General features: G+C 43.0%; 1 protein-coding gene across 9 annotated transcripts in view; it reads right to left on the bottom strand.

Moving 5' to 3' along the window:
* Positions 1-17846, bottom strand: part of SFMBT1 (Scm like with four mbt domains 1) — a 121233-nt gene extending 103387 nt beyond the window's left edge. For 2 of the 9 annotated variants that reach the window (XM_025272495.2, XM_025272502.2), the window contains exons 1-2: positions 16421-16559; positions 5718-5789 (exon numbers count right to left, since the gene is read on the bottom strand). Coding sequence is in view for 2 of the 9 variants with exons in the window: in XM_044934206.1 (XP_044790141.1) it covers positions 16421-16700 (280 nt within the window). In the remaining 7 variants the exon portion in view is untranslated. Of the gene's footprint in view, positions 1-5717; positions 5790-15532; positions 15655-15686; positions 15930-16420; positions 16716-17087 lie in introns of those variants that run through there. The other 7 variants (XM_044934206.1, XM_044934205.2, XM_044934207.1 and 4 more) reach the window with 6 other exon arrangements.
* Between the last annotated feature and the right edge of the window lie 819 nt (positions 17847-18665).

The following is an 18665-nucleotide window of genomic DNA, read 5'->3' as shown; positions in this document are numbered from 1 at the left end:
GCAGCAGTAACATTCCTGCCTCCAGGGAGGGGTAATGTCATTCTCATAAGGGAAGGAAATTCAGTGCCCACCATCTGCCGCAAGGCCAGCACCACTGACAGTCCTGGTGTGCACAAGGGCCAACCTCGAGTGCCTTTTTCACCTGAGAGGGCGTAAAAGCAGAACTCCTGTGTGAGTTTATTAGGCATTATCCACAGGCAATTTGCTTGCTCTACAATCCTCTTCAAATCCTCTGACGTTAAAATAAGCCTTCGAACCATTTTCTTACACCTGTTCTTTAAACATTAAGTGGTGCAACTTGCCAGGCTTCCCTGTTGTTCACAATGCTATTCACAATACAAAGAACTTGACTAATCCTAATTGCCAATTTCTACACTTCTCAGATCACTTTCTGAAGGCGCCTTATAAGTGCACAAAAACTTGCTTTCTGCCACACTCTGTGATACTGTTTTTTTGCCACAATCCCAAGTCTACAAGTTGCATCCTTTTGTCTGCCTTCATGAGTCAAAACTACTCACTAGAACACAAAATAAATGGCAGAAAGAATGCCACAGCAAAGCAAACACACTTGACTCTGGAAAGCCCAGTAATGCACTTAGCAGCTACAAGTCCCTGCAGGGAAGGGCAGCCGAGCCTGCGACCAGCAGCGCCCATCCACCCACCGCTGGCTGGGTGTGCACGCCCTCTGTGCAAGCACTGACAGCCTCGGGTTAGGATATATTACCGTCAATTGTTACCCATCTTTTTTTCTGTTTGTTTTATTTACTTTTTAACTTAAGGATATTTGTTTTACAGAATTTTGCTGTGTTCTGCTGAATATCAACATGAATCAGCCATAGGTATACATATGTCCCCTCCTTCTTGGACCTCCCGCCCATCACCCTATTACCCATTCTTTGAGGACAATGCTTTAGAGGCAATAGCAATACGCAGAGGAGATCCTCATGGTATTATGAATGTATGCTCCAAGGGAAGTTCTTCAGCAAAGGGATGAAAACTAAAAACTCAGATGATTGAAATATAATAACCACTCTAAGATTCAGCTACATAATGCCTCAAGATTCCAAATTCAGTTTCTTCAGAAGTTACTGTACTGGAACCAGAGCATTCTGTTTAAAATTTATCAAGTAGCTCAGATAAAAAGCAAATTAAAGAAAAAAGTTTAGCTGTCTACTGCCAATGAACAAAAGAATACAAAAAAAATTTCCAGGAACTTTCCTTGTGACCCAGCAGTTAAGAATCTGCCTTGCATTGCAGGGGATATGGGTTTGGTCTCTGGTCAGGCAACTAAGATCTCCCAAGCAGGGCAGCTAAACCCAAGAGCTGCAACTAAGACCAACACAGTCAAGAAAATTTAAAAAGGTGTTTTTAAAAAAATTTCCAGAAAGTAAAATAATTTGTTAGTCGATCCACGCTGCTGTGGTTTTCTCAAAACTAAAACACAAATATCATTTGATAACAAGCAGCACACACACGGGTCTTGGGCTTTAAAGGCATGATTAAGACCTCACAGTCTGTGGACATCTTCAGACACATCGGTCTCCCAAGACTCGGCTGGGAATTCTGTCCCCTCCACCCCTTCTATGCCACCAAAGGGGAAGGGGTGGCAAGGACTTCACCTCCAGCTCCCCTTACTCTACCACACCCAGTGCTGGTGAACAGTATTTATACAAATACTCAAACTCAGGGGGAAAAAATGCTTTCAGTATTAGAAAGCTGTCTTAATCCAAGCAAATTCAGTTATCATTAGTGCACAACGCTGTTTATAGCATAAAAAACTGGAAATAACCCAAAAGTATACAGAGAACTGACTGAATAAATTACGGTGCATCTGTATAAACACATTACTAGGCAATCACTAAAAGAACAAGGCACACTGCTGTGTACTTTGATATATCCAAGATATTTTAAATGAAAAGAGCACTATCAACTGATTTTTTAAGTGGGTGGGGAAATATGTATCTTTATACAAATAGAATTTTTCTGGCAGAAAACAAAAAAAACTAGGAATAACAGTGACCTACAGAAGGAACCAGGGGTCTTCCTTGGTGGTCCAGTGGTTAGCACTCGGGGCTTCACTGCATGGAGTGCACGCAGGTTTGATCCCTGGTTGGGAAACTAAGATCCCACAAGCCATGCGGCATAGCCAAAAAAAAAAAAAAAGATTAAGTATTGATACTTAAGTTTATGATTTGATAAAAACAGAGCAATGCAAGAAAAAGTGATGCCTATTAAAAGCCATCTCATTTTTCTTACCTATTTCTAAATTATTTGTGACAAAATTTGAGCTCAGTAAAATGTGTTGGTGGAAGAGTGGTATAGGAAAAGGTCCATTTTACCCACAGTAACTTTCAACTGTTTGCCACCATGCTAAAAAAATGTATAGGTTCTCCTCAAACCAAGATGGAAAAATCCCTTACATGTTTGGTGCCACAGTAATCCAAGTTTAAATGATTCAAATATACTAATAAATCTGCAACTAAAATTGTTACATTTTATATGTTAGTATCACATACTAATTATAATATGAGTAACCAGTTTTACAAAATATCTTTTTGTTTCTAACTTCAGGATTACCTGAGAGTCCAAATTTTCTAAACTCTCGCCAAAAATCAATTAAGCAAAAAACTAGAATACTAACTCATTTTCGTTTGTGCATGGAAGCAGGACAAAATATACCAAAATATATCAAACAAAATATATTAAACAACAACAAAGAAACTTTTAATTCAAAAATTTGTTTAAAAAATTTTTTAATTAAAAACTAGAGGGCTTCTTTTTCTCCATAGCTTCAAAATTTCCAAAGCTTTTCCATTTCCCAGGACTGAGGAGGGGGTGGGAGGGATTATAGGCAAAGTCTAAGTCTGGTCAACCCTATTTCCCTTCTTTGGATGCCTCCCCTGTTCTCAGGGACCCCCATTCCCATCCAGATACATCATCATCTGCACTCCCACCACAGTAAGAACGTCGATTCAATTAACAATGGTGGGAAGACAGCGGATTCACTGGATTTTATTCTGCAGATCAACCTGGGCCTCATACACCTGCAAATAACAGGTTCTCACGAGGAACATGAGGGCAAAGGAAGTAGAATTGCCCTGTCCCATGCCCATAAAAAACCAGATTGGTAACTGCCTCTTTGGAACTACTTTCATGAAAAGAAAAGCAAATGACTGGAGCTAATGCCCTTCAATTTGATGTTTACTAATAGAAATGCATTTGTAAGGGCTTCCCTGGTGGCTAAATGGTTGACAACCCACCTGCCAATGCAGGAGACATAGGAGATGCAGCTTTGATCCCTGGGTCAGGGAAGATCTCCTGGAGAAGGGCATGGGAATTCTTGCAAGAGAATCCCATGGACAGAGGAGCCTGGCAGGCTACAATCCATAGGGTTACAAAGAGTCAGACACAACTGAAGCGACTGAGCATACACACAGGCACACCATAGAACCTGATCTCTGCAAAAAGAGAAGCCACCAGAATGAGAAGTCCAAGTACGACAACTAGAGAGTAGCCCCCTGCTCATCACAACTAAAGAAAAGTCCAAGCAGCAATGAAGACCCAGCAGTCAAAAATAAAATTATTTTTTAAGAAAAGGAATGCGTTTGTTGAAGATCTAAAGATGAGCAGTTATCCTCAAAAAAGTGAAGTTATAAGTTAATGTGATTAAAAAAAAAAAAGAAGTTGAAGAAAGGAATTATGCTCACCTAGAACAATAAACAGGCACTCCAGGCAGCAAAATATGACAAAGTATTGACTTCTCATAAAAAAATTCAGAACAGGCAGAGCTAAACTATAACACTGCCCCCAAATCTCTGGAGTTTAAAAAAAACTTTTTTTCTTAGATCATTTACAAGCTGGTTGTTTATTCACACCTCCACTCAACATACATATATTTGCTATGCACCATTCTTAGTGCAGGGATGCCATGCTGATTAAAGGAACTGGTTCCTATCTTCACAGAGTTTACAACAGTAAACACAAGAACAGTGCATTAGTGCCCTGTTTGGTTTTCCCACAAGGAACAACAAGGAGAAACAGTCCTGGAGTAGGTTTTAATGTTCTCTACCTTGTGACTTTAAAGCAGTCAATGATAAATTAAATTTTTTAATTTAAGTATTAAAATGAACTGAAAGTAAGATAATTTCATTAAGTGATAAGCACCATGAAGAAAAGCAAACAGTAAAGAGACAGGAAAGCCAGGGGAGTGGAGGTAAGGATGTTGAGCGAAGGGTTCATGACTGAGCTAACCCCTCTGATGAAAAGGAACTAAATGTAACAAACTTTGCTGTACTTGGAGGGACAGAAAAGATGCATAGCGGATTGCGGAAAAGCAGGCAGAAAAGTGGCAGAGGTGGGCAAGGAACAAATTGCAAAGGGTATTACAGACCACAAGAGAAGTTTGGATTTTATTGTAATTGCTATAGAAAGCCAATGGCAGGCTCTAAACCAAGGAGTCACTAGATCAGATCTGATTAAACATCATAGCTTTTGTTTAGAATATAATACATTTTGGAGTAGAAACAAAGCTACAAATGGTGCTGCTGCAGTTTTGCCTCTATGCCTTTTCTCAGCTATAATTTATCTACTGTCTACTCTGCTATGTTGTATCCAGGGTATCAATGAGGAATAACAAGGTCTCTCACAGTCAGCTCTCAATCTGGTACAGACACTGAACAAGTAATTACATTTATAACATTCACAAGAGGAGAATATGCAGAAGGCTGAATGCCCAGGGCAAAGGGTAGTTAACCTGGCTTGGAGGCGTCCAGGAAGGAAAACTCCACAGGAAACCTGAGTCTTACAGGACAAACAAGAAATCTCCTTGGTGTCGTCCCCTAGATACAACAAAAACCCCTGCTGGAACATAAGAAAATTTAGGGGCTGCTAAAGACTTTCTTTTAAAGAATTTATGTAGCATCATTAAGATGGAATGGGGAAAAAAAGAGTTAACATAGAAAATATGCAACTGCAACTTCACAGGTATTGCTTACACAGGATTTGTTAGGAACTTCAAAGGTACAAACTTCTGTTGTAAGTCATGGAGATGTAATGTATAGCACAATGACTATAGTTAATAATACTGTATTGCACATTTGAAAGTATCTAAAAGTCATCAGAGTGTATCTAAAAGTCATAAGAAAAAAATTTTGTAACTAGATATGGTGACAGATGTTAACTAGACATATTGTGATCATTTTACAATATATACAAATATCAAATCATCAGTTGTATACTTAAAACTAATATAATGCTGTATATATCAATTATACCTCAATTTTAAAAGTTATTTAAAAAACCCTTCACTAGCATTTGGTTTTCCCACAACATTGAAAACACAGTAGTCTAAATGTCACTTCAACAAATGGGTCTGTGCTCTCCGTGTATATGTATGTGTGTGTGTGTGTGTGTGTGTGTATGCACGTGTGTTACCCGCTGTGTACTGGGGTTAATCTTTTTTTGCAGCTTTTGAAGCCATTTTTATACTTAAACCAAGACAAGCTTTTATCGAAATTTTCAAACACAGAGATTTTGAAAAAATTCCAAATTCTCTCCACTTAGATTCAAAAGTTATTAAAATTTTCCTGATTTGCTGTATTTTTCCATATATATGTGCATATGTATCTGCATATATATTTCCATATATATGTGCACGTATTACACACATACATATTTTATGGGCCATTTAAAAGTGCTGAAACATCATGATACCTCACCTTTAACTCTTCAGTTTGATTCTCCCAAGAAAAAGGACATTCTCATATATAGTCACAATGTCATTATCATACCTAAAAAAAAAAAAAAAAAAATTCCTTAATATCACCTATTAAGAAGTACACAGTTTTTAAAAGTTTTAAGTACAAAAGGTTTAGTTGAGAATTTTCGGAGATCCCTGGTGGCCTAGTAATTATGGTTTTGGGTTTTCACTGCCAGGATCCAGAGTCAATCCCTGGTCGGGGAACTGAGACCCCATAAGCTGCGTGGTGCAGCCAAAAAGAAAAGAGACAGAGAAACTTACTGAAGGAATGTATTTTAATAAAATGATTAATTTATTATTACTTGTATTTCATTATTTTTATTTCTAAAATGTAATAATGCTTTATAAAATTTCAGTTAAAAAGTCCAAATTTGAAGTAAATTTTTAAAATATTAAAAGAATAATTATAGTAGTCAAATAGGGCCAGAAGTATGAGATTGGTATATGCCAGACTGACATTTGAGGAGCCGTATGTTAGTGGAGGACACACTGGACATGCGGAGAAGAGGATGTGGGGAGGACCAGGGTCTGGCCAATGCTGGAGGGAGGGCACGTATGAGAGGGGGCTGGGCTGGGCAGGTGACCAGACAAGCTCAAGGATTCTGTGCACATTCCTGAGGAGCCTGGACTTTACCCTGCTGGCAGCGGGATAAATTTATGTGATAAAATCAAGTTTGTTTAAAAAGAGCTATCTGTCCACAGTGTATCAGATGGGTCAGAGAAGGGTGGGGTAAAGGGGATGGACAACCATTTGGAGGCAACAGAACACATTTTTAACTGCAAATGGTTAACATTTTGGTTATATATGTTGAACAAATCTGCTATACTGGCAAATGAACAAAACAAAAACAGTAAAACTAAACTAAGTTTACTTGAATGTTCATGTTGTAGAAGAGCAGCTTTAGAGAAAGATAAGAGTCAATAAACACTTCTGTAGAAGTTGAAAGGAACCCTTGGGCATTTCTGAGGTTTTCAGCATTTAAAGGAGCTGGCTCTTTTTACCACCTAGTTTCACTTTCCAAAGTGGCACTGCTTTTCCTTGGCAAGTTTCATCACAGCATTAATTTTATACTTACCAGTCACAAAATAAAACCAATGAGAAAGAGGCGGGGTGCAGAACAGATAAAGCGGTTTTCGGACAAGCAGAGTACCCTCAGGCAGTCCTGAGCAACTAACTGCAGGGACTTCCACTTACAGAGGCCGAGGACCAGACACCAGCTCTGCCTCGGAGGAGGAAGAGGGCAGCATGGGGAGGCCTAAGTGGCAGGACAGGATGCTGGCCCTTCATTCCCCTTCCACCAGAACTCCAGTCTTTCTTATTTTACATACTGGGCCTCCTGGAAAGATTTCACTTAACAAAGGGCCCCAGAGCTTATAAAAATGTTTGAAAACCAAGAAGTCAGAACAGCACATTCTTAAGTCAAAGGTTGGTAATTTTCAATAAGGCGGCTCAGTTCCACAGGAAAGCTGTGGGGAGAAAAAAAGCTGTCAGGAGAAAAATTGGACACCATCACCAAGAAGGAAGGTAAAGAAAAAGAGACCTAGGCAGATGAGTCGGCTAGAGGAGTAACTTTAAAGCAGACTAAGGAATTGTTTGGGACCTGTAGATTAAAGGGCCAGCGGAACTCCAAACTGGACAGGCCCAGAGAGAGAGGATATATGGACCTGAAGCTCAGTAGAAAGGTTTAGGGGGGCACACAGGCTAGATGAAGTCGAAAGGTGGGGGGATCCCCCAAGGGAGGTGCAAACAGAGGAACAATGGAGGAGCTGCAAAGGTCACAGAAGGCAAAAAGAAAAGGGTCTGCTTCAAGTTAATACTGTGTGGAACCAGCCACAAATAGGGCCCCTTCAAGAGGAGACCCTGAATTCCAGGCGGTGTGTCCACAGCAAACAGGGCACAGGCTGGACTGACGGGGTGGTGCTCCAGAGAGCAGAAGCTGCAGAAGGGCAAAGGAGCCAGGGTAGAGGGTACTGGCCAGGAAGCAAACAAAAGATTGGACAATGGGTCCAGGCCCAAAGGGGCTGAAACTCTTTGAGAGGAAAAGGAGGTCACAGTAAGGTCAAAGATGAGACAGGGAGAGTAGGGAAGCCTCTCAAAGAGCTTGTGGAAAAAGAATACCACCACAGAACCTGAGATTTCAGTAGTATAGCTGCTTTCAAAAGAGCTCCTCTCAAAGTTAATAGGAAGCCAAAATCAGGGTAAAGGTCAAGGGGTGGGCGGGGAGGAGACTGTTTTCAGAACCCTGTTGTGCCTCAAAGCCCTGGACAGGGCTGCAAAAGTCCTGGAGCCCTCAAGCATTCACTGCAAGAAGGGAGAGCCACCCTAGCAGGCAAGGCCAGAAGAGCCCCTCCAGCTCTCTGCGTCCCCTGTCACAGCTACTACTGGCAGCAGAGTCATTTAAAGTTTCTCTCAGTTCACCCAGGAACCCTTAAGGAAAACCAGATGCAGTAACGCCAAAGAGCAGATTCTGTTTGCCAGTCTGCATGTGGTATTACTTGTATTAACAATAATAAAAACTTCCGTTACATTTCAAATGCAAATATGAACCATGACTGAGGATTAAAATCAACTTCAAAATGGAAACAAAATGAAAGTAATGAACATCAGCCCTACATTAAGAAATGCTTGGGCTTCCCTGGTGGCTCAGTGGTAAAGGGTTCACCTGCCAATGCAGGAGACTCGGGTTCAATCCCTGATCCGGGAAGATCCCACATGCTGCAGAGCAACTAAGCCCACGTGCCGCAACTACTAAAGCCCAATACCCTAGAGCCCGCACACTGCAACTAGAGAAAAGCCTGCACAGCAACAAAGACCAGCACAGCCAAAAATAAAGAAGCCCTTCCCTGGTGGGTCAGACAGTAAAGAATCTGCCTATAATGCACAAGACCTGGATTCAATCCCTGGGACAGCAAGAACAAACCAGTCAATCCTAAAAGAAATCAACCCTGAATATTCATTGGAAGGACTGGTGCTGAAGCTCCAATACTTTGGTCACCTGATGCCAAGAGCCGACTCATTGGAAAAGACCCTGATGCTGGGAAAGATTGAGGGCAGGAGAAGAAGGGAGCGAAAGAAGATGAGATGGTTGGATGGCATCATCGACTCAATGGACATGAGTCTGAGCTAACTTCAGGAGACAGTGAAGGACAGGGAAGCCTAGGGTCTGTAGTCCATGGGGTCACAAGAATCAGACACGGCTGAGCAACTGAACAACTACACTAAGAGGTGAAGGGATTCCCCGATCATAAACGACCATGTTGTCTTCGTTGCTAAATTGTGGCTGACTCTTTTGCAATCGCGTGGACCGTAGCCCACCAGTTTCCTCTATGCATGGGATTTCCCAGGCAAGAATACTGGAGTGGGGTTGCCATTTTCCTCTCCAGGGAATCTTCATACCCAGGGATCAAACCCATGTCTCCTGTACTGGCAGGCTTCACTGAGCTATCAGGAAAGCCCATAAATGATAACAACAAAATACCCAAAGTTTTTCATATTTCTAGGTTTAGCTACTAGATCACCTACTCCTGCCCATTTTGCTCAATAATAAAAACAAAAAGTAATCAAAAGGAAACTACATTCCTGGAAAGAACAGCTACCTATTGTTTTTTTAAAGAAAATTATGTCTAACAGTGTAACTCTAGAAAACAACTAATCACTCTGATTTTAAGAACTGAGCAGTTATTTAAAGCACCAAAAAAAAAAAAAAAAAAAATCAGGCTTCATAACATTCACTGTCACAAAGATAGTCAAAAGCACTCCTTGTCAAGAAGTAAGTTGGGGAGGAGGGGTGATGAAAAGATGCTCTAAAGTGTCCCCCCACCACCCTGGAACAAACAGTATTCAGGAAAGTCACCCCATGTTTACTAATACAGGAATCAAAAATAACAGTAAAGACGTATATAGCACCAGGAACTAGATTCAGTATCTTATAATAATCTATGATGGAAAAGAATCTGAAAATGAATATACACATACACACATACAGCTGAATCACTTTGCTGTACACGTGAAACTAACACAACAAATCAACTACACATCAATTAAAAATAGTAATAATAACAGTAAACAATAATTTTTAAATTTATTTTAATTGGAGGCTAATTACTCTATGATATTGTGGTGGTTTTTGCCATACATTGATATAAATCAGCCACAGGTGTACATGCATGTTAAAAAACACTTACACATGTTGGCTGTTGTTTAGTTGCTCAGTTGTTTAGCTATTCTGAAAGGGCTAACTGCTCAACTCACACTCTGTGCCCAACTTGCTTTCTCTCTATGACTGGACATCTGTATTTCTCAAATCCAGAGGTACAGTAATACAATAAAGCTAAAACATAAAATATAGAGCACTAATTACGTGGTATCATTATTATGTAAACTATTAAGCCTCTTTAAATACTCAATTAGTTTTCCATTAATACAGAAATGAGACTGAAATACAGTTAAAACCTCAACTAACCAGAACAGCTAGGGAATGAGTCACAGAATAATCATGCCTCTCAGATACTCAAAGGCTTATTTACAACTTTAGAACGCATAAACTCTTTTGGTTAACTGTTCTGGACCAAACACTTGACTCAGACCAACACTGTGAACATCAGTGATTACACAATAAGGGGGTATATGAAGACCCACAAAGCTCTGTCCTCATCCAAATGAAATCCAAGACTGTAGCAACCTTTGCTTTACACTTTCCCTGTCATCATATTCTGCTTCCATCCCTCTCTCGTTCCAATAACCATGTATGTCAGAACTATATCTAAGGAAAAGGTATCTGGTTCTCACAGTTCTGCTGGCACCTACCAAGTTCCTCCAAAGGAGGTAACAAGCCCTCATATACAGGGTTCCAGGACCTATTTTACCTGATGTGGAAATGTATTTTGTCAAAAGGAAATTCTGATACATGTATTACAACACAGATGACCCTTGAGGACACTACGCTACGGTGAAATAAACCACTCACAAGAGGACAGATACTGTAAAATTCCACTTATATGAGATAGCCAGATGGTCAAATTCACAGAGGCAGAAGCAGAACGCTGGTCACCAAGGGCTGCAGGGAGGCAGGAATGGGGAATTATTGTCAATAATACAGACTTTCAGTTTGGGAAGATGAAAAAGTTGCCAAAATGGACAGTGGTGATCACTGCACAACACTGTGAATGTTCTTAATGCCACTTAATTGTACCCATTAAAATGGCAAATTTTATGTTGTGTATATTTTATCACAACTTACAAAATTAAATATTTTTAAATTAATGTAAGTTTGCTTCCTTATTAATTACTGTGTTCTAGAAATGATATAGTCAGTGCATCTGTGTAATCATTGATCACCCCAAGGTTATTTTATAATGATATGAGTAAAAATAAGCCAAAGTGGCTTAAAATTATGATTCCAAAGTAACATGCACTATGTTTAACACGGAAAATGCATGTTTTTTCAAGAAACATGAAAAAACATTTTTTTCAAAAACAAAGAAAATTCTTGTTTTTTCAAACAAGAAAGAACACTAGCAAAAACTGAGACAAGAAAGCACTAGTCTGGGTACCGAATGAACATGAAATTAACATGGAAAATTAGTGATAACTCACAGGTGGCCTTACCACTGAGCAAATATTACATAGCAGCCACGTCAAATAAAAACTATTCTGGAAAAATATTATAGTAATTTGGAATTCAAATCGAAGTACTTGCTGGTTAACACTTTAAACTTAATTTTTCAGCAGGAAAAATTCTTGAGGTATTTTAATGATTACTAAATTTCTCAGTCCTCTCATGTTGTCATTCCAGAAACAATCAACCTGTACTTGTAACTGCTGACAAACCACCCTCCATCTCTCATCTAAGACCCTCTCCAAATATCATCTCATCCCAGAACTAACTTTCCCAGACCAAGCAGGTAACTGTCAACTGCCTGATCCACCCCAAATCAGTCTAGTAATTAACCTTTCTCCAGATTAAGCAAAAAAGTCAGAAAGGAACCTGCATGCAGGACATACACCATGTTAGAAATGCCACCATGCAGTATTTATCCACAGTGCTTGGCTCTGAAGTTACTCAACCATCAAACCATGAAGTCAGCGGGGACCTAATACCTTTAGGATAATATATAGACAACATTTTTTTAACGATGTCCCTGAGCAATGATCTAAAGACAAAGAGAGGGACTTCCCTGGCAGTCTTTGGCTAAGACTCCACTCCCAATGCAGAGGGTCCGGGTTCCATCTCTGGTCAAGGAACTAGATCCCACATGCCACAATTATGAGTACACATGCCCAAACTAAGACTCAGTGCAGCCAAATAAGTAAAAATGCAGATATATATGGATATAAAATATTTTAAAAATACAGAGAGCTGAATAAATTTATAAACATCCTCTTAAGTAAAAGAGACTAGAAAATAATTACAAATCTTTAGGTGCCTTTGAGCAACAGGCAAAGGTTTACAATCAAACATTTTAAAACCTCTACAGTAAAGTCATAATTTTTCTTTTAATAACCTGCCTTCTTATCCTCTCTTCCACCTCTGTAAAGCTTAAAAATGAACTTGTAACAACCTGACCACATCCTTTCTATTTTAAATATTTTCCAATGTTTAATTGTTTGCCAATTCCTTTTGAAGAAGTATAGAGTCATACCAAAATCCCACTCCCTGAAGTCTAATGGTTCAAAATCTCCCAGGTAACCAAAATCCCCAGAGAGCTTCACCCATTTAACAACTATGTACAAAAAGAAATATTTTTTTCAATTACAAAACATTCTAGTTAGAAAACAAAGTCCATTTACAGAAATAAAAGTACTCTCCCGTAAGAAAGTTATACCATTTACTGATTACGTATCTTTTCATTCTCACTTAAATTATTCTGAAGCATTGGGTAACAGTCAAATAATTTCAGAAAGAAAAGTTTTAAGAATTTACAAGAGAGAAAAGCTTTAATAAAAAATATTTAGCATTTACAGTGTCTGCCTTACGTCTTCTGCTTTCTGGATGTATTCCTTTATTTAATGTGAACATGACATGAAGTCGGGCTTCCCTAGTGGCTCAGACAGTAAAGCGTCTGTCTGCAATGCAGGAGACCTGGGGTTCGATCCCTGGGTTGGGAAGATCCCCTGGAGAAGGAAACGGCAGCCCACTCCAGTATTCTTGCCTGGAAAATCCCATGGACCATGGAGCCTGGTAGGTTACAGTCCATGGGGTCGCAAAGAGTCGGACACGACTGAGCGACTTCACTGACATGAAGTCATAATAAAAAGGCCAATGAAGTTTGGACAATTCAGCTTTTCCACAGACTTCAGAGAGTCAAAAGACAGCAGCTTCTACATCATCATTCTATAGTAAAGACCAGTCTAGTTACCACTGTGAAAGCAAAAGTACCCTAGAGAAGCAGCAAGATTATAGGTAAGAAAAGCACTTTTAAAGAGAAAAATCAAAGTTTACAGAAAAATAAATAGCAAAGACGGAATTCACTTTAATGTTTTCTCATTTTGTATCTCTTTAGTTACATCGCTCAAAAATTTAACAAATTTTAAGTTAAATATCTGATAGTGCAAAAGCTAAGAAATCTAAAAAGAGCCACCAAAAAAGGGGAGGGAGGAAGGAAGAAAGGAGAAAAAAGGGTGGATCAATAATAACTAAGTGATAAATTACTTTCTTTGCTAATGATGCTATGAAATCTTAGGGTAGCAAATTCAGCTTAGTTTTTGGCCAATTGTCTGACTCAGTCACAGAAAAACAGAATTATTCAGCAGAATCATCTCACAAAATAAAACCTTTGAACTTCGTGGACTATGCCCCATGCATCCCTACCACAGGACTTAGTTCTCAGCTTTCTACAGCCTTGCAGTAAAAAACACAGACCTTCCTGAGAAATAACAAGAATTCAGTTACAACCTCTACCTCCTCTCCTTTAGCAACAGAAATAAGAAAGGATACAAGAATATACTAAAAGGCATTTGGGAAAGATAAGTAAATTGCTGAAGTTCTTGCTTTAGTGGGAAACATAAAAAGCCCAACTTCCTAAGTCTAACACAAAAAGCAAAAACCAAACAAAAATTAAAAACCACCTGACATAATTTTTAGTTATCTTTTGTTTTTGCTTTCACTGTTAGAGTTTTAATGATCTGACAAACCAGGGGAATATCTTGCATATATAAATCAAGTTAATTGCTGTCATTTAAAAGGTTGTTAAAGCTTTATGCCCACATTCTTTAATTCAATGAACTTTTAAAAAATCAATTTTCATTTAATTTTCTCAGCAAATTCTAGGCTTTAAGGAACTGATTCATCTACTGACACTTAAACCTGACTTGTGGGAAAAGTTCATGATTCATCCTTTAAACCTACTGTCTGCAAATATATCTGCATTCCAAAAACGGGAAGTAGCAGATTGATACAGGGCCCATGTTCACAAGGATTCCCGGAACCACAGATCCCAACGTGCACAGTACTGCCTCAACTAAAAAGTGACCTTCTGACTAAGAGGTCTCCCAGGTCAGAAATTTTAGTCATTTTAAATAGTATAAAAATGTAAAAACTGTTATAAAAAGCATGAGGATCATGGAGAAAATGACCATGACCATAACTCCAGTTAACAGATGTGTTGTTCTTCAGTTTACTAATATTACCCCCATTCACCCAGAAAAGGGTTGTGCTGTAAAGCAAAACTCACCAGTGGTGATAAAGTCAGTACAGCGTCACCCTGGGGGAGGGAAACTGTTAACTGAAAAGGAGAAATGTAGAAAGAGCCCTTTGGGAAGCTAAAAATGCTCTATATCTTGATCTGAGTGTAGCTACCAGCGCATATACATATGAAAAAGTCACTGAACTCTATGTACATAAATTGAGATCTTATTATAAATTAGGCTTCAATAAATAAATAAAAATATATAATTTTAAAACATATTAAAATGCATTTGTAACTATCTTTCCAGACAATGTTATATAAAATCATCCAAGATACAACTCTCAAGGTATTTTTTTCTAAATGTATTTTAATAGAGATGCAGGTTGTGAGCACTTCTTTGTACAACCTTTCAAAGTACAAACCTAAATTTTTTTAATCTTTCTCTTTAGGAAGTCACCAAATTCCAGAACTGAAAGGACGCACAATGATCATCTATTCATCCACTAATTTTGCAAAGAAACAAAAACAAATCTGTAAAGAAACTTACCCAAGATAAGGCAGTAGTCAATGACAACAGTAGTAACAGAATTGTTTCCTGATCTGGGGCCACTCCCGTTTCCACCAAGCCGTTACTTTTCTGACATTGTAAACAAATCTCAACTCCGAATCTACCTGTGGCCTAGAAAGATTCTACATACCTTAAAATACCAGGCCGACAGGCCCCAAAGTGTACTCAAGAGTACACTCATCTTCCTTCCTCATCTCAAGACAGTCGACAAACGAACAAGTACGTTTTCAGGCATTTTACTTGCGATGCAATCAAGTGTGACATCTTAAAAATGTGGTTCCAGAGAAGAAGGCATTGCAGGGATTGATAAAATCCATCTTATTACCTTTCCAATCTTTTTGATGGTTTCTTGGTTCTCAGGACTAAGTAGGGCTCACGAAACCTCGCTCGGGGCAGTCCACCCGCATGGCTTTGAGAGACCCGCTGGGAATATCCCCCACTAAATAAAAAGCCTGTCCTTGGCAAGGGTGTCCTACCCCACTGCCGGTGTATAACAAGACGTGCAGGTGACCTGTCCTTTAACGGCTCAGTTTTAGACCCCAGTGAGCAGCTGACATTTTGTGAAAAACTTAACATACATCCTTTCCGCGGGAATGTATCTCCGTTCTCACAAGGCGTTTCTGCTCCCCACAAAGCAGGCCTGCCTTCTCAGGACACTCGGCTCGCCTCTCCAGTCTCCTTTTCAGGGTCCAAAACGAGACTTTAAGAACAGAAATCGAAACGGTCACGGACCTCTGGAGCGGCAGGTCCGCCTGGGGTCGGGCAGCGCGTTCCCGGCGAGCCCACGGCCCGCTCGATCGGCGCTGGGGAGGCCCGGCGCACTCCGATACGCTGGCCCGAAGCAACCGGTTGCGGCGGCCGCTAGACGCTCAGCCATCGCGCCGCGGCCGCTTCGGCCCAGCGAAGTTCAGATCGCCGCGCGGGCGGCGCGCCCCCGGGTCCTGCTGCGGGTTCGCGCCCCGGGCCCGGAGCGAGCCCGGGGGGCGGGTCCGCGGGGGCTCGGCGGGCGGGAGCGCGGGACGCGCGGGGAGGGGCGCGCCAGGGGCCCAGCGCGCCGGGGAACTTGGGCGCCCGCGGTACCGCCGCCCGGCCACTTTCCTTTCACGCCCGAAGGTTGCCGCCCGCCGCGCGAGTCCGCCCGGGACTGCCGGCCGCCGCCGCCTCAGCGAGGCGCCCAGGCGCGCTCCTACCGCCCGGCCGGCAGCCGCGCGGGGCCGCGCCAGGCCGCGCGCGGCCGCCGCGCTCCCCCCCCTACCCCGCGCCCCGCCCCCGCCCCCAACGTGCCGCCGCCGCCCGTTGGCGCCTCAGCCCGCGCGCCGGCCGCCCTCCGGCTCCCGGTGGATTTTCGTTGGCAAAGTTGCGCGGCCGCCTCGAGGGGGCCGCCGCGCGGTCCACCGCCCCGGCGCTGCCGCCGCCCCTTCAGGCCGCCGCGCGGGAAGGCCCAGCCGGCGGCCCCGCTTTTTTACCTGCCGGGAGTTTTCGCGCGCGCCCTCGCTCAATCGCTTGCTTTTCCCTTCTCGCTCTCGTTTTCTTTCTTTCTTTCCTTCTTTTCTTCCCCCCGCGCGGAAGCTTTTTCCGCTCGCGCCGCCCGCGCTTGCCCGCTCGCGCCCTCCTTCCTGCTGGGCTCCGCGGAGCGGGGCGGCCGGCAGCTCTCCCCGCCCCCCTCCACCCGCGCTCCGGCGGAGGCGGCGGCGGCGGCGCTCCGCGCTCCGACTCATTCCAATATGGCACGGGCGCAGGGCGCATGCGCCCGCGCCCCCCCCCCCCCCCCCATTCCGCGCTCCTCCCGGCAGCCCGCGCCCCTCGCGCGGCGCGCGTGGCGCCCCCCTGCCGGGCCTCACCGAGCTAGCTCGCTCGTCTTCCGGCCCAGCTGGGTCAGTACGGGAGACGAGGCGGCAGCAGACGGGGGTCCTGGGGGACCCGCGCCGGCAGCCGCCCCGGCCCCTCGTGCCCCCAGCCCACAACTTACAGCTGACACCTCGAGGCCGCGGCGCAGAGCTAACGGCTGCGTCCCCACCTCCGACGGCGTTGCAGGCTGGCGCGGACTGGCCCCGACGGGAAGGCGCGCCCCAGGGACCCAGCACCCACCGAATCCCTGCTCCGACCCACGAGGGAAGGGCCCCTGCGCCTCACCTCGGGTTGAGGACGGACTCCAGGGAACTTGGTGGCGTCCTGGTATCGTTTTTGGCGTCCGAGGTGAAGCGCGATGCTGTCGTCTGCACGTGACAGCCTCCGGCAAGATGGCATTAGCGGAGGAACGGACAGAGCGACAACTGGATGCTAGATCGGCGCGTGTCGCCGCGGGAGAGGGCTGCGTCCGTCCGCCAGGCCCACGTCGGGGACCTTCCCGTGAGATCTGGAAAGCACCCAAGTGCCCCCTGTCTGCGAAGTCAGACCCTGGGCTCCCGGCGCACCGGGTGTCTCCGGGCTTCCGCAGGAGGCACCCTGTAAATCCTAGTTTTCCTGTCGCTCGGGGGCCCCAGCGAGGGGGCACAAGACGGCTGCCGAATTCCGGCGGGAGAGCAGGGGGCCCCGGGCTGGGACAGAAGGTCGAAGGTGGCTACAAGCCGGCCCCGAAACCCGAGGTGCCCACAGGCGATTGTGTTCCCCGAGTTCGCCCCTTCCCCAGCGAGGGCAGGTGCTAGTGAGACACCCGGATCCCCACCTGCTTTGTAGAGTTCCCTGCAGAAGGGATTCCCTGCACCACGGAAACCCTGGAGTGCCCGGATTCCCGGGCCCTGGGAGGAGGTCTCTGACAGGGCTCTGATGATTCCTGTCTTTCAGAAAGGAAGAGGCGCCCCCACAGCAAGAAGGAGGTCTAGGGTGCCGAATGCGGCTCAAGTCACTTCCCAAAGACCTCAGCCACTGCGCTGGGAAATATTACCCTACTTCACAAACAATGTTGCTCAAAGTCACGCCACTGGCTAGATTTGAATCTAGATTTTTTTTTTTTAATGCCACTGAAGAGACAATATGACAACCAGGAAGAAAAGCAAAAAGAACGAAGTCGTATCCGTAATACTACTACAAAATGCAACTTTTCAAACATGAAACCTTCCACCTATATGCAAGTCTTTACATAGTTGCAACCACACATCCTCTTTCGTGTTTGCTATCATCACTAACATTTTTGTTTTGTTCACATTCATTTTTCATGTGTGCAATTATTGTCATCCATTCACTCTGTCTCCTAATATTGCCTACTTTGGTCCCTGATAATTGTTTGCTAGTATATCTCTTAGTTCAGCACTTAGACAAACTCCTGGCAGTTGAATAACCAGGTGGAAGGTTAAGGAACAGCAGGATTATCTTAGCCCACAGTGCCACAGAGCTTTCCAAACAGCAGCCCCACTCATTCTGCACCTGCCAAGAACAAGTGTAAAGAGTTCAATACACATTTCTAAGTATTGGATACCATCTTTTCTCCTCCTTTATTTTAGCAGTGTCTACTGGTAGTTCAAGATTACTTCAGTATTTCTTAGGTGACTTTAAAATGTTTTTCCATGCATTTACTACCTAAATTTCCCTTTCTGTAAATGATCTGTTCATACCCATTTGTCTTTTGGGGACTTGAACCTCTTCTAATTTTGAATAAGAAATTTTTATGTTGCAGATGCTACTCCTCTGTCATCAGTGATTCAAATATTTCCCAGTCCATTGTTCTTTTTTGTTTTATTCAATCTACCATTCTGGTCCTTTTTGATTTTTTTT

The sequence above is a fragment of the Bubalus bubalis genome, chromosome 21 (genome assembly GCF_019923935.1).
Source record: "Bubalus bubalis isolate 160015118507 breed Murrah chromosome 21, NDDB_SH_1, whole genome shotgun sequence".
NCBI classification, from domain to species: domain Eukaryota; kingdom Metazoa; phylum Chordata; class Mammalia; order Artiodactyla; family Bovidae; genus Bubalus; species Bubalus bubalis.
This window is presented reverse-complemented; position numbering and strand designations above follow the sequence as displayed.